This window comes from Seriola lalandi, unplaced genomic scaffold (assembly GCF_002814215.2).
Source record: "Seriola lalandi dorsalis isolate HSWRI2012SDOR001 ecotype SW California unplaced genomic scaffold, Sedor1 jcf7180002054143, whole genome shotgun sequence".
NCBI classification, from domain to species: domain Eukaryota; kingdom Metazoa; phylum Chordata; class Actinopteri; order Carangiformes; family Carangidae; genus Seriola; species Seriola lalandi.
This window is the reverse complement of record NW_019524696.1, coordinates 9,644-25,083: the sequence shown is the minus strand read 5'-3', so window position 1 is coordinate 25,083 and position 15,440 is coordinate 9,644. Positions and strand designations below refer to the sequence as shown.

Here is a 15,440-nt window from a genome sequence, read left to right as displayed (position 1 = left end):
CTGTGGTGTGATTTCAAGGCTCTGCTCCTCACTGCCTGCATACCACCTCTGTACTATGTAGTGCCATGATCATATCTGCCGTCCTATTGGTGCTCTGGACCGTGTGTCACCTTCCCCCCAGCAGGAAGCCACACCCCTTTAAAGGCCCTTTACTTTCTGTGTGTACGTGTGTGTGTGTGTGTGTGTGTGTGTGTGTGTGTGTGTGAAGGCTATCATTGCTCTGTGCAGACTCTGATCTCTCTGGCTTTGTGAGAACGAGGCTCTGACACACTTTACATTTTGAAACTATGGACGAGAACTTGGTGAGAATGGACCTTCACTTTATTTCCCTTTTTAATTTCTCCTCTGTATCTCTTTTTTTTTGTACCTGATCATTGAAGAACTGCTTGATCTTACTCAAACCCTGAGATTGTATTTATCTGTTCTGTTTTGTCATTTAACTGTAGTGTGGTGTAAGTCACTCATAATGCATATTAAAAAATGGCAAAATGCTTAATGTACACTGATGGAAACCATTTCTTCTGTACAAAACTAATACTCGTCCAAACTGTCCATGATCTTTGTCTTGCAGGTGATCCCAGTGGTGGCGGCTTTTTCCGTGGTGGTGGTGACGGTGCTGTACTTCGTCCTGCGAGCTTCTGCAGGAGGGAAGAAGCTACCTGTCACTCTGCAGGACCCTGTGGTCAAATATTCACTTCCACTTATAAACAAACAGGTAGGTTGCACACAAACTCATGCACTGATGCAGAAAATAAGATCTGCACTCACATTAATTCTCTCCTTTCTTTCCACTTTGAGTCTGCAACAAATAACAATGACAAATGACTATTTGTAAGTTTTGCTATTGCTATATAGCCAACGTTAGCATTAGCAGCTGTTTACTTACCAGTCTTGCAAAGATCTCAGCCATTGTTGCATTTACAAAACAAGAGGTTTTAATATGACCTCTGAGCAGCGCTACTTCTTCAAGACAGATTGGACACCACAGTGACTCGGTATTGGAAAGTGACGAGTCGGGCCGGTCAGGCTGGAGTTAGCTGGTTAGCGTGCTAACTTCAGTAGATGAAAAAAGGGATAGGAGAAGCAAAACAATAGGGTTGCTTTCCACCACTGGAGACAGCTGTTGGTGAGAAAAAGGAATAAAGTCTGATGCTGAACTCGAAACGTTTCCTCTACACAGGTAAGTGAACAGCTGTTAATGCTAACACTGGCTATATAACACTAGCAAAACTTACAAATAGCTGCTTTAAACTGTCCATCATGAGTCTGACAATGTTATGGGAGTGTAATACTGACAGGATTGAGTAGGCTGCATTTGAATTTATTTGTTATTGATGTACAAACTAACATAAATCAAGATCTTGCAAGTGTATGTACTATTTAAGTTGGGTGTGTGTCCTTGTACAGGAAATCAGTCATGACACAAAGAAATTTCGTTTTGGCCTTCCATCTGGAGCTCATATCCTTGGACTACCAATAGGTAAGTCCTTTGTTTTCTTTTCTTTTCCCATACTTAATCTAATTTATAAAATTCCTCACTAGAAGGATTTTCTGCCAGTCCATTAAGATTGTGAAAGTATCTCTGAGACACTCCGAACAGCGGTTGCACAGTAGTTATTTTTCTTCTGAAGGTCCAGCACCTCTGGCCTTATGAGCGTTTGTCCTTCTTCTTCTTCTTTGATTCAAAGTATTTTCAAATGTGACAATAAATGAGAAGATCAAGTTTTTAGCTTCTTCTGATTGTGCATGACAGTGACTGAACATCAAAGGATCAATGATGTTTAGAGAAAATGTGTTTGATTAGGAATGTTAAAAAGTCAGAGACTGCAGTGAAACATAAGCCCTTCAAAAGACGAAGTGAGAGAATTTGTTTATTGAGCTCAAATACACCTTATTGTCATCACATCACAGTCCTTCTCCTATGCCTTAACATCTTTCCCAGGTCAGCATGTGTACCTGTCAGCCAAGGTGAACGGCAGTCTGGTGGTCAGAGCCTACACCCCAGTCTCCAGTGATGAAGACCAGGGATATGTTGACCTAGTGGTGAAGGTAAAATTAAAATTGTCTCGTTAGCTGGACGAACTATTGGTTAGCTAGCAATGCTAAGAGGTCATTTGAATGCCTTGTAAACACCTGTTCTCCAGGTGTACTACAAGAACTGTCATCCCTCCTTCCCAGAGGGAGGGAAGATGTCCCAGCACCTGGACAACATGGCGATCGGAGACGCCATTGACTTCAGAGGACCCAGCGGACTGCTGGTGTATAAGGGAAATGGTATGGCACGTGTGTTTGTGAAAAGGAAAAAAGAAAAGAAAGAATAGTAAAGGTACTCTATATAATTGTGTACAGTATATTTACATAGATTTGCAGTTACTTTCTGTCACCAGCAGATGTCACTGTGGTACAATATAACTCTGAACCGCTTTGGCTGCCTGACACTGAGACCTCCTCTTTTCCATCAAGGTCAGTTTTCCATCCGACCGGACAAGAAGTCAGAGCCCAAGGTTCGGAAGTGTAAACACGTTGGAATGATCGCAGGAGGAACAGGTTCATTTAGATTTTTATTATTTCTATTAAACTCTTATGAGTGACTCTGATGTGCAATAATGTATGAAATCTCTGCAGAATGAAATATCCTGCTTGCTGTGCTCTAGATAAAGGGATTGTTCTGTAGGTGGTGACTGGGGAACAGTTCTACAAGTGTGTGATTATGGTTTAATTTTTCTCTTAAAAGTCTAATATCACACTCAAAATGGTCCAGGGGTTTAACTTTAATAACCATTTGATGAAATTTGGTTTGCGGCCCCGCTGTTGACGATATAATTTTATTGAAAAATGAGAAAAGACAATTTTACTCCCCTGTCTTCCCCTCGGTTAGATATAAATCATCCCCTAAGACCAACTTCAGTCTTTCTCTATCACAGGTATCACTCCCATGCTGCAGTTAATTCGCAGGATCACAGCAGATCCCAATGACAACACCCGGTGCTCGCTCATATTTGCCAACCAGGTCAGCTCTGTGCAGTATATTGTTTTTTGGGGATCTTTTCTAGTGTGTTATTGTCAAAGAGTATTACTGTACATAAATGAAAAATACTCCTCTGGAGAAATAACATGTCTTCCACTCACTCCCTCTCAGACTGAGAAGGATATCCTGCTGAGGGAGGAGCTGGAGGAGGTAAAGAAGAATCATCCCGACAAAGTCAAGCTCTGGTTTACGCTTGACAAACCTCCGCAGGGTAAGGAAGGATTTCCTCATTTATGGACTGGTGGGCTTCTACTCCATATAAGCTGCACCATGTATTAAAGGTGAAACATTTATCATACAGAACAGGTATCTTAAAGATATTATTATTAGCTCTAAACCAATGAGGCAACAGGTTGTACTGTATGTGGTCCTAATTTTGAAAAGCACAATCACCACAGTACATTAACATGAGACAGAGGCTACCATGATTTTAGTATATTGCAAAAAAAAAACAATTAAATTTTACCTGTTTTTAAACTGTTCTGTGTGACAACGTGAAAGGAGTCCTTGTATTGATAAATTGTCACCCGTGTCGGGAGCTCTCGTCAGCTCTGCACAGAGTGTTTTCAGTTAATTGTCTTGGTTTTACGGCTCACAACTTTACTGTTTTGGTTCGGTCTCTCTTCGGTCTCGTTTTACGCAGCAGTTGGCAGATGTGTGCTACCTGCCTAGCAACAAACGACAGACGGACACAGTTAGGAACTACAGTAGATGGTGAGCATAGTGGAGCATTTAGCAGCTAAAGAGCCGGGTGTATTCCTCCAGGGTTGGACTTACACATATCAGCAGGCCAGGAACAGACTCTGTATCTGCTGGATGTGTTGACAGGCGATATAACATGTTCATTTGTTGTCAAAATGAAATGTTTACTTCTCATAATGTGGGATCTGGTGAAAACATTTTCCATGTCTAATTTTACCATGTTACCATACAGGATGTATATGTGAGTATTAGTGCAGTGCCAGGCTGTATGATGACTAAATCTTAAAGCCCAGTCCTTCACTGCTGAATATTCAAAGTGAGAAACCAAACAAAGACTCCTCCGCTGGAGGAAAATCCTTGCAGGCCAAGGAGGGAGATAGCTCCACCCGGGTGTTACAGTAGCTTAGCAAAACGCTCATGTCTTCGTTTGCATAATCCTGAAAGTGAGCAGAAATTAATGAGCATAATATTGTTACATAATCTCTGTTGTGAAGGCCTCGAACGGCTCTTGTATTCTGTCCTGTTGCATCTTCATTGCTTCCACACAGAAAAGAAACCCATTGGCCCTTGATCATTATTCATTTGAAGAGGTGAGCTTGCTCTTCATTAGCAATGTCATTATTTGGTTGCCATGGAAGGAGAGATGACTATCTGTGGATGAAAGCACAAGATGAACAAATCGCCTCACGTTTCTCGTTATTAATGACTTCATTGACACCAGCAGCTGAAAGCTTTATCTTTCCCTAGAGATCAAAAACTAGGCAGATAATTTCATTACTGATTTAATTCTTTCTTTGAACGTCCTTTCCCTTAATGCTGGGAAGAAGAAGAAATCCGCTTTTGCTTTTGCTTACCTCTCACCAACAGGCTTCCCTCTGCTGTGGCAATGGGCAAATACAGATGAACTAAAAATGATAGAAAGAGGAAGTGTTTAATATTTATTATAGTGGAAGTGAAAAACGCATCTAAGACAGATTTTTCTGGTGAATAAGTCATAAATGAGTTTCTCTGAGTCAGCTGTCTCTTTTGTCTTGTCTTCCAGACTGGAGCTACAGTTCAGGATTTGTGACCTACGACATGATCAAGGACCACCTCCCTGCTCCGTCCACCGATGTCCTTATTGTCCTGTGTGGTCCTCCACCAATGATACAGAATGCCTGTCTGCCAAATCTGGACAAGCTGGGGCACAAAACAGAAAACATCTTTTCTTACTAGGGTTGTGGTTACCTACAGAGCTGCTTTGTTTCCTGTAACCATTCAGTCATAAATCACTGTATGAACATGCTGATGGTCTAATACTATCCAAAACGGGTTTACTATGTATGCCTGATGCTGATCACGCTGCTTTTGTCATCCAAGATTTTCAATGTCAGTGACACTAGAGCAACTAAGTGCCATCAAGATTACTAAGTAATACTGCTATGAAAATTACAAGGGATTCAGGTGTACTTTTATCTACAGTATCAAACTGCCTATCATATTACCTTTTATACAAGAATCTGTTTTTGAGGCCAAAATTTAACTTTTTGTTAAATAAAGAGAAAGGTGTAAAAACAACAGTTTTGCTTTTAATGCATACAGTATGTTTAGACTAATTACTCAAATGTATTGTATCGTAATGTATTGTAATCCTAGTCTTTGTGTTTTAAGCTATTGGCCACCCAAATAGAACAACTGCAACTAAAATGAACCTTCTTTTAAATTTATGGTAAATTATTGTTTAATTTGTTAAGTTACTTAATCTAAAATCACCTATGAGAGTAATACAAACAACAGCAGCAGAATCCATCATTAGCGCAGAATTTAAAACATATTAATGTATTATGTAATTTATACACTAAATAATCTTTTGTCTATGCTAAATTGTCTTGAGACCGATAAGATCAAAGAAAAACACTTTTTAAGTATGAGCGTTTAAGGCGCTGTAGTGGCACGACTTAATTTTTTTATTTTTACAAATTAGGCTTTTATCTGTTGTATATTGTCAGATATGGTTGAAAGCTTCACAACAAAAGAATAAGTGGAGCTCAAGTGGTTGGTTACTCTACTGAGTTTTCTTTGATGAGGCGTTCACAATCCCTAAGCAACATTTTTCCGACACCCCGTTAACGCATCACCGGGTAATGGGCGTGTTTCTCCTCACCAACATGTCGGCGTAGGAGTTTCAACCAAAACTTTACAGTCAATATTCACTAAGTTTGGACGTAGAACAGTTCGCATTTGGAAGAATATGGTGTGCGAGCGTAGCGCAGACTTAGTCAAACCTTATGAGAGTGGTTTATTTTGTAGGGTTGTAATTTTTATAGTATTTATTAGCATAAACTTCGGGGTCTGTGAATGTGAGGGAATCAGCCCAGAGAAATGTCTCATCTGGGGTCTGGGTTTGAACCCCGACAGGGTTTTACCGGTCCGCTACTTCTATATTCAGGCGGTTAATTCAAAGGGAGAAAACCTGACTTTGTCTCCAGGTAAATGATTACACACGTAGCATGAGCTCAAAAATGTCATTGTGTTAAACATCGCATCACCGTAATGCTAGTAGAGCATTTTCTAGCCAAAACAGCTAACAAAACGACCGTTGGATCATTGTTAAGCTAACACCTGACCTATGTTGCAACATGTTTCTAAATATTATCAATAGACGTAGCTAGCTAATTTGTGTTGTTAGCAACGAAAACGTGTCAACACGGTGCAATAATCATTACTAGTGTCTCATTTAGCTTTCTAAACAGTTTCAGTGCTTGTTTTAACCATGAGAAAAAGTCTTTAGGTGTGTTTGTTCAGCTAACATCAGGGCTAGGTGCATCTGTGCAAAATTTAATGGAAGGCTATACTGTTCATTAAGCCCTGCAGCAAGATGGAAATAAGTCGTAGGTGTCACTGAAATGCTCTTTACGTGTGCTGTTCAGGTAAAGACACATTCAAAGTGAAGATAAGCTCCCTGGACAAGAAGGAGCACATCCGCATCCACGTCCCCCCACCTCTGGACAGAGAAGACGGGTCCTTCCTTGTGAGGTACCGGCTCTACGGCACAGCGCTGAACGGTCTGAAGATTGACGTCCTGCACAATGATGCTCCAGTTGCCATGTCACCCTACATCATGCAAGGTCCGTGTTGCAACATGCATTAAGAAACGCAGGCACAGCTTCACTGGTCAAGTCCATATTAACATTGGCAAGAAAAATAAGTGAACCTTTTGGAATTATCTGCTTTTATTGTCTTGAAATGTGACCAGATCTTCATCTAGGTTACAGTTATCAACAAACACAATCTATTTCAATTAATACACATATTATTTTATTGATCTTGTCCTTATAGAACACATCATTCAAACATTCACAGTGTAGATTATAAAAAATATGTGAACCCTTAGGCAAATGTTGGGTTGCTCTGAGAGCTCAAGGCACTGCAACTTAAGAAAACACATGCAAATAGACGAAACACAAGCAAATTAAGAACACATCTTCACCAATTTGACAACATGCGCAGCAGTTCTCAGGAAATGCCTCAAAGTAAGAAACCAGTTATTAAAGACAAACATACACCACACACTACAGGGCTGTACTGCAAAAGAACGCCCACAGAGTTTCACCTGAATGTCCAAATCTATGTATGTTGACTGCTGGCCTTAAAACGAAGCTTCTATGAGCCTTTCATGGTCATTCTTACACAAAGTAAATGAATATTCTGTTATTCTAACATCATTGGTCATCAACGCCAGTCACAACCTGTCTTCAATAAACACACAACATGCTTTGAAACATGTGGAGGAATTGTGCAACATCCTGTCTCAGAAATGCTACACCACTACTGTTTCATAAATAACACCATATATTTTTGTGGTCAACATTACATTTGGACACAAGTCTCATTGCAAGAGTTTGACACCAGCTTCCGTTTCATATATTTATCTCCAAAATGCTCAGTTAGTTCTGAGAATAAATGGAACAAATGTCACCATGTTTTGTCCTGTGACTGATATTCTTCATGCTCAGGTCCGGTCTATCATGAATACTGTGACTGTCCTGAGCCCGATGCCTCCGCCTGGCGTAGTGTGATGCAGTGTCCCGCTGAAGAGCCTCAGATTCTGGCGGACTTTAAATCCTTCCCCAGCGTTGACCTGCAGTACATCAGACAGGAAGTGCCTCCGAGATTTTCTAACAGAGGAGGTCTCATTCACTACGCCATCATCGACAACCAGCTGTACCGCCGCACTCTGGGCAAATACACAGACTTCAAGATGTTCTCTGATGAAATGCTGCTCTCTCTAACAAGGAAGGTAAAGTTGTGTGATAATAATATTACTGCTGAGAGACTGCACATGGCATTGTGGGATTGCTGATTTCAGTCTCCTGGGACTCATCATTTTCTGTTGAAGGTGAGGGTGCCTGATGTGGAGTTCTTCATCAATGTTGGCGATTGGCCGATGGAGACGAGGAGGTCGGATGCTGTTCCTGTCTTGTCTTGGTGCGGCTCCACAGACACCCGTGACATTGTCCTTCCCACTTACGAGGTCACACACTCCACCCTGGAGGCCATGAGGGGTGTCACCAATGACCTGCTGTCTGTCCAGGGAAACACAGGTAACACACACACACACACACACACGCTCTCTCTCTCTCTCTTAAGACACTGTGTGACCCACTGTAGCAGTGATATACAATTAGGTCAGTGGATTTTATATCTGTCTGTGTAAGACGTGCCAGTTTATGGGGGTAAAGTTCATACATTTACACCGCAGACTCCAGTTCTGTGAACTCTTGTGTTAACACTGAACAATAATAAAGGATCATGGTGAGAATCTTTCGTATGCAGCTCGTCGCCATGTGGTCGATACAGTGATCTGCTACATTGTGAGGTTTTTAGTGGCCTAATTTGTGTGAAAAGTTTGTGAATTTAAAGTAATTTTCAATCCCACAAAATCAAAAGTCATCCATCACTGCCACAATCTACCTGCTATAGTAACATTTGTTTGATCTTCTCTTTTTCTCCTTTGTCTTTTATGATCGTGCTTTTGTAAAGAAGCTAAACTTAAACCAAAAACTAGTTTATTTTTGAAGCTGGAAAAAGATTAGAAGTGGCCACTTTCTGACCTGTATTACCATGGATTCCTAAAATGTATATGCCGTATTTACAGTCATCTTGTTCAGCCTTATAATCAGTCATGTGTGAGGAAAAAAATGACAGTTGATAAATTTGAATAATGAGTCTCGATATCTAGACACCCTTTCGCCAGGCTCAACATGTCCTCATAGTACAAGCTGTGGATGTTATTTTATTGATCTAGAGTGAAATAATGTTATTTTCTTACAGATAGTTTTGGACCTTTAAATCTACATTCATCTACACTCCTTTGAGTACTAAGCACAATAGTGTTTGTTTGATATTCCCCTTTACATATCTAAGTACTTGTCCCGTTCTGTCACTTACAGCTCTTTGTGCCTCACATTTTTTAACCTTCTTCCAGGGCCTCCGTGGGTTAACAAAACATCACAGGCGTTTTTCCGTGGCCGGGACAGTCGAGAGGAACGTCTTCAGCTGGTCTCTCTGTCCAAGCAAAACCCGGAGCTGCTGGACGCCGGCATCACAGGATGGTTCTTCTTCAGGGACAGAGAGAAACACGTAGGCAAAACACCACTTGTTGGATTCTTTGACTTCTTTAAGGTGAGGAAAAATGTCTTGTATATTTTTGATGTGGTTTCTCCTTTACAGTCACAAATAGCCTCATTATGATAAACACAATACACATTTTCAGAACTTTATATTAAAAATTGGTTTGACTTTTTCCTCTCTTTTAGTACAAGTACCAGGTGAACGTGGATGGAACAGTGGCAGCGTATCGTTTTCCTTACCTGATGCTCGGGAGCAGTCTGGTTCTGAAACAGGACTCGCAGTATTATGAACATTTCTACAGCTATTTAGAAGCGGGAACTCATTACATTCCTGTGAAGAGAAACCTGTCAGACCTTTTGGAGAAAATCAAATGGGCCAAAGAGAACGACGCCGAAGCCCAAGAGATGGCCAGAGTGGGTCAGGCAGCGGCCAGAGAGCTCCTGCAGCCCAGCAGACTGTACTGTTACTACTACAGAGTGCTGCACATGTACTCGGAGCGACAGACAGGACAGCCTGCACAACATGCAGACATGGAGCTGGTGCCTCAGCCAGACGACCACACTGCTGCGTGCACGTGTGGGCGGAAAAGCCACAAAGAAGAAGCCAACACGAAAGATGAACTATGATGGAATCTGTCGTTAGTCTTTTTTCTCTGAATCATTCCTGACAAATAAAGAGTGAAAATAACTGAATGTTCCTGATGAGAACACAAGAAAAAGTCAATTCACAATTTATAATTATAGTTGTTGCCTTTATTTTGGATAATAAAGGAAGCTGTAGGGCAGATTTACAATAAAAAGTCTCATCCTGAGCCATTTTTCAATATGAAGCTGCAGGAACAAAATTATAGTCTCTCTCTTTATTTTTTAATATTGTGTGTTATATTGTTGTTTTGTACCTTTTGTAAAGCTCCTTTTAGTCATGTGAGGAAGTGGGGATATGATTACTGTTTTGTAAACGTGCCTTTTCATTGGATATTTGTTTACAGTATTAACCTATGGTAAATAAATCTTATACACTACTGTACATTGTGGTAAGATATTTTCTCTTACCGTGTCCCCACAAGAATGTATTTAATAATCATATAAAAAACCATGAATCATAAATCATGGCCTCCACCCTGGCATCATTTCTACAGCTTTCAGCTGAATTTGAATCGTGACACACTTTGTTCTTTTAGTTAGCCTAAAGCTAACTACTGCTGATGCCATGTGCATTTTACAGCCTTCTTAGAAGCTTTGAGTCTAACTGTAGATCTGATAGATCTGATCAGGACTTCAGCATTCAGGAGAACAAATTTCCCTTAAATTCTCTTGGACAGGTCTTTGACATTGTCACACAAAATGTTTTATAAAAAAGTAAAAACTATATAAAACACAACAACAATGCACTTATTTGTTTCATTTTTATAAATGTTGGCAGAAAATATTTTTAATAGTGTGCTTTTTTCCATTGGTTTACTATGGTAACAACAGTCAAACAATATTACAGCAAACAAAAACATTAAAACAATATTATAGACAAAAGAAATTAAAGAGACAAAAGATGTTTTCTAACCCTCTCTGTTATAAATCTCTATTTGAGAATGTATTTTCCGTGCCATTGTGTGAGTCTGAATGAAATGACACATCAGTCGCTTTTTTTTTTTTTAAACATGTTTCACAGTGACTGCACCTAAAATTAAATATACCACACGCACTCACTCTTCACGGAAACAGTTCACTCAGCCATCATTTTAAGCCGCGGCAATATGTGATGCAAATTTAAAGAACATAAGAAAATCCCCTCGAGAGCAGTTGTTCCAGGTAAAAGTACTTATGGACTAATCGAGCGCTCTTCCAACCAGCAGAATAGTTCATGCAAAATCATTTAGCTCAAGCTGCTTATGCAAAACATCACTGTAAAGCAAGCCTCGATTCAACTCAGATTTACATATTGTCCACACACAGCAGGTAGCTGGTGACAAAAACATGGATGATTGCAAGTGTGTAAAGTCATTTCATGGTTATTTTTGTCTGTTTTGGGACTTTAAAGGAAATATTCCCCTTTTCCTAGGTGGTTTGAAGGGGGCTGCCCTAGTTCACTTTTTCTGGGTTGTGAAATGGAGGAAATCCCACAATTCAGGCTTTTTTAGTGTTAATTTTACTGGTAGGTTGGACATCTATTCTCATAATGTTTGCTCATTTGAGTTTACATCAAAATGGTGTGTTCAGTTCTTTTTGTCTTTGAGGAAGTCTTGCTGTAAATCACATCTAATAGGACTTTCTCATATTTTAACCTGTCCGAGCAGGAAAAGCACAGGTGTAACTAATAACACTAATGACGGCAATCATTGCAATATCAACAACTGGTATAGGTTTAAAATAACCCATCATTTTCTTTTCAAAGGCCTCTCACTTTATAAAACTCAACATTTTAATAAGACGGGACATCGTTTATCAAGGGACACATCAAAAACTTCCACACTTATTTAACATAAATTGTATTACTGTGGTCTTGTATCATGTTATTGGTCATCAAAATTATACAGAGTCTCTTTGGGTCAGCTAAATTTAATCATGAGAGTGAGAGGATCCCCCTCTCTCTTGGTGACAATAGCCTGCATCATTCCCGAAGGTGTATGGAGATACCTCGAACCTTTGAAGAAGTTCTCAATAAATGGTCTGTCAATCTTGTTGCACTTCCCAATGGCTGCCTCGAAATTGTTGCTGAGGACTCCATAGATGTTCTCCTTGTCGTTTTTCTTCCCAAAGAACAAAAAGAGGGCGTAGCAATCCTTGCCGATGGAGGTGCAGAAGTCCACTAACCTTTCGTACACAGTCCTGTTGCTGGACTCCCTCTGGGCCATCTGTACGGACTCACTGCAGGCCTCTGAGGGGACGCCATTCTCCTCAGCGTCCTCTCTCTCCGGCAGGTGTAGGACCTGCACCGCGATCTGGATCCGAGGGTTCTTGGTGGGCTTCTCCAGCACGGCCCAGACCCAGTCAGCCCCAAGAAGGATGCGCTGCTCGGGCGTCATGGCTGTGCAGTTGAAGGTGTCCGTCATGTTGAGGCAGACACTCTGGGAGATGTAGGTCATCAGGAAGACCTGTGGGAAGATAACAGACAACTATGAAACAGTTTGATACCTCCAGATGGTTAATGATCAAAGCATATAATTGATCAATGTACATACCTGAGTCAGCACCTCAGGGCTCGGGTGGAACTTGTCCTCCGGGTCCTTGAATAGGAGGTACTCCTGGGTTCTAGACGAGGCGGCAGAGATGCAGTCGTTGAATAGAGGTATGAAATCGTTGGGCTTGACAACCGGGGGCCTCCTCAGCGTGGAGAAGATGCTTTGTCGAGGGGATATGTTCCGATCGACGGTCGGTTGGCTGGTTGGGGTGCGTCTCAAAGAGAAGAAGAATTTTGAGCTCTGTGAGGGGTTAGAAGTGGGTTTGCTGATGGTCTGGCCCATGGTGGACTTATGATGGAGGGCAGGAGTTCAGAGAGTGGTCTCCCTGATACACTGGAAACACAATTAGTACAATTAGAAGAAGAATAGACTGTAACCTAAAATGAACATATGGCTGGTAAAAGTTGAGACTAGTATTTTCATAGTTGTGTTCTTTAAGGTACAAAACAAACCCACTAACTACATCAGTGTTACCACCATATGGTACCACCATAAGTTACTATTAGTCACCGTAGCACATTAAAAATCTACCAATCTTCTTCCCCCGATGAAACTCACTAATACAGTACCAATAATATAGTTTCATATATCTTTAAAAAGTTTTACAAATCAACACAGACACTCACCAGGATGGGTCTCAAAGTTTCTGTAGTTCCAAGTCCACTATCTGCCCTCCGCTCCTGTCCCCTGCCCTGCTGAGATACACAGTGTGTCTATGTGTGTGTATGGTGCTGTGTGTGAAGCTCAGTGTCCTGATGTGTACAGAACTTTCAGTAGAATAAAGAAGATTTTCTATCCCAGGTTTTGAGAGGCAGCCCTGCAGACAGTGTTAGCGTGGGTGTGGTGTTTGTGACTTGTTAAATTTTAGGTAAGTCAACAAAAGACTCATCTTACCAGTTAACTGGCAGCAACAGCAGAAGCTTGAGGACTGGGGTAGGCCTAAGCCTGAAGGGTTTGGTGAGTAAACAAAACCCTTAACTGTCTCTTTTCAGAAAGAAGCACAAATGAGGACATGCAAGTTGGGTAAGGAGCTTTTAGTGGGGTGGGGTACATGGTTAGGAGGGACTTAAGGGTCACATTGTTCTTGACTTCATCCTTTCATAAGGCTGGACAGCAGTAGGATCTTCCAGTAAGGCCTGACAATGTTAAAGAGGCAGTTTAGTATACCACGGAGTTAATGCAGGCATAGCACTTACACTGTATCTGCTTACATGATGATACTGTCCTAATTCCAAAACATGATCTTTGGGGCATCCAGTCTGTCAAAGTGCCTTTATTTTGTCAACTACATATAATACTGTCCTACTGTACCAGTCTGTTATCATTTGCACAGTCATACATACATTTTGTTCCTTACACAGACAGTGTCAGTTACAGTAATATACAACTAAATCTGTGCTGTACTAGGACATATAGTGGAGAACAGGATCAAATGAACCACCATGTGTTGCAGCCACACAACATATTAATTTGAACATCCAAGGGAATCTGCAATTTCTGATTATGATAACGTAATATCCATGTTTTGCCCTAACTGCAAAAAAATCTTGCATCTCCAGAATTTCCTCTATATATTGTCACTTATCATCTTTAAATACAGCATCATATATTCCACTACTTTGGTGGTTACAGCTAAATGCTAATGTCAGCATGCTAACAAGCTCATAATAAAAATGGTGCTCATGTTTAGCAGGTGTAGTGGTAACCATAAGCACATACACGTAGAAGACGCAATGGTCGCTGGATCGTATGCCAACATCGCCGCCATATTGATCCAAGACTGCCCTGCAAACAAGCGCGAGTACACGGAAGAGCTGCAGTTTTTCTGGATAAAAAGCTCTATAACATTTATATTTTTCAATCGATTTCAATGAGTTGTTTCTATATTCAAGGGTGTGTGATATATGTGCAGTGAAAATAAAAGTTTGGTCTCTAGTTACTTAGAATCTATGATGTTTTTATGATGTTTTATGCCTTACTATACTATGATGTTTTTATGACGTTTTATGCCTTAGTATACTATGAGGTTTTTATGAAATTTTGTGCCATATTATACTATGATGTTTTTATGATGTTTTATGCAATATTATACTATGATGTTTTTATGACGTTTTATGCCTTAGTATACTATGACGTTTTTATGACATTTCATGCCTTATCATTTTATGACGTTTTTATGGCATTTTATGCCATATTATACTATAGAGTTTTTATGATGTTTTATGCCATATTATACTATGATGTTTTTATGACGTTTTATGCCTTAGTATACTATGACGTTTTTATGATGTATCATGCTTTACTATAATTTGACATTTTATGCCTTACCATTCTGTGAAGTTTTTATGAGGTTTTATGCCTTACTATACTATGACGTTTTTATGAGGTTTTATGCCTTACCATTCTGTGACATTTTTACGACGTTTAATGCCTTACCATTCTATGATGTTTTTATGACATTTTATGCCTTACTATACTATGATGTTTTTATGATGTTTTATGCCATATTATACTATGATGTTTTTATGATGTTTTATGCCTTACTATACTATGACGTTTTTATGACATTTTATGCCTTACTATACTATGATGTTTTTATGATGTTTTATGCCATATTATACTATGATGTTTTTATGACGTTTTATGCCTTAGTATACTATGACGTTTTTATGACATTTCATGCCTTATCATTTTATGACGTTTTTATGGCATTTTATGCCATATTATACTATGATGTTTTTATGATGTTTTTATGCCATATTATACTATGATGTTTTTATGATGTTTTATGCCTTAGTATAGTATGACGTTTTCATGATGTATTATGCCTTACTTTAATTTGACATTTTATGCCTTACCATTCTGTGACATTTTTATGACGTTTAATGCCTTACCATTCTATGATGTTTTTATGATGTTTTA

The 15,440-nt window shown here is 39.9% G+C and overlaps 3 protein-coding genes across 4 annotated transcripts; 2 read left to right on the top strand and 1 right to left on the bottom strand.

The window, feature by feature from the left end:
* The first annotated feature begins 152 nt into the window (after positions 1 to 152).
* On the top strand, positions 153 to 5,287 carry cyb5r2 (cytochrome b5 reductase 2). Its single transcript, XM_023403535.2, has 9 exons — positions 153 to 302; positions 572 to 715; positions 1,408 to 1,480; positions 1,943 to 2,049; positions 2,145 to 2,274; positions 2,464 to 2,547; positions 2,925 to 3,010; positions 3,140 to 3,239; positions 4,773 to 5,287. Exons 1-9 carry the CDS (start codon positions 288 to 290, stop codon positions 4,943 to 4,945), a joined length of 912 nt encoding a protein of 303 aa, XP_023259303.1. The 5' UTR covers positions 153 to 287; the 3' UTR covers positions 4,946 to 5,287.
* A 567-nt stretch (positions 5,288 to 5,854) lies between these two features.
* On the top strand, positions 5,855 to 10,369 carry poglut3 (protein O-glucosyltransferase 3). The gene is made up of 6 exons (XM_023403534.2): positions 5,855 to 6,198; positions 6,640 to 6,837; positions 7,726 to 8,009; positions 8,109 to 8,313; positions 9,198 to 9,394; positions 9,529 to 10,369. The coding sequence occupies exons 1-6, from the start codon at positions 5,961 to 5,963 to the stop codon at positions 9,967 to 9,969; spliced, it is 1,563 nt and encodes a 520-aa protein (XP_023259302.1). The 5' UTR covers positions 5,855 to 5,960; the 3' UTR covers positions 9,970 to 10,369.
* A 365-nt stretch (positions 10,370 to 10,734) lies between these two features.
* On the bottom strand, positions 10,735 to 15,426 carry rep15 (RAB15 effector protein). Of its 2 annotated transcripts, XM_023403536.2 has the most exons (3): positions 13,145 to 15,426; positions 12,519 to 12,851; positions 10,735 to 12,431 (listed from the first exon to the last, which is right to left on the bottom strand). In XM_023403536.2, the coding sequence occupies exons 2-3, from the start codon at positions 12,798 to 12,800 to the stop codon at positions 11,886 to 11,888; spliced, it is 828 nt and encodes a 275-aa protein (XP_023259304.1). In that variant the 5' UTR covers positions 12,801 to 12,851; positions 13,145 to 15,426; the 3' UTR covers positions 10,735 to 11,885. The 2 variants fall into 2 exon arrangements, with proteins under 2 accessions (XP_023259304.1, XP_023259306.1); XM_023403538.2 differs by lacking the exon at positions 13,145 to 15,426 and having other exon boundaries at positions 12,519 to 13,137.
* Positions 15,427 to 15,440: the final 14 nt, after the last annotated feature.

What these genes read in the sequence shown, in the direction of transcription:
- cyb5r2 (XM_023403535.2), top strand. An exon ending in ATGTTGACCTAGTGGTGAAG is followed by an intron (nt 2,050 to 2,144) that starts GTAAAATTAAAA and finishes CCTGTTCTCCAG; the next exon opens with GTGTACTACAAGAACTGTCA. An exon ending in GCTTGACAAACCTCCGCAGG is followed by an intron (nt 3,240 to 4,772) that starts GTAAGGAAGGAT and finishes CTTGTCTTCCAG; the next exon opens with ACTGGAGCTACAGTTCAGGA.
- rep15 (XM_023403536.2), bottom strand. Translation starts at nt 12,800, where the DNA reads ATGGGCCAGACCATCAGCAAACCCACTTCTAACCCCTCACAGAGCTCA. An exon ending in GCCCTGAGGTGCTGACTCAG is followed by an intron (nt 12,432 to 12,518) that starts GTATGTACATTG and finishes ATCTTCCCACAG; the next exon opens with GTCTTCCTGATGACCTACAT.
- poglut3 (XM_023403534.2), top strand. Translation starts at nt 5,961, where the DNA reads ATGGTGTGCGAGCGTAGCGCAGACTTAGTCAAACCTTATGAGAGTGGT. An exon ending in TGCTCTCTCTAACAAGGAAG is followed by an intron (nt 8,010 to 8,108) that starts GTAAAGTTGTGT and finishes TTTCTGTTGAAG; the next exon opens with GTGAGGGTGCCTGATGTGGA. An exon ending in GATTCTTTGACTTCTTTAAG is followed by an intron (nt 9,395 to 9,528) that starts GTGAGGAAAAAT and finishes CCTCTCTTTTAG; the next exon opens with TACAAGTACCAGGTGAACGT.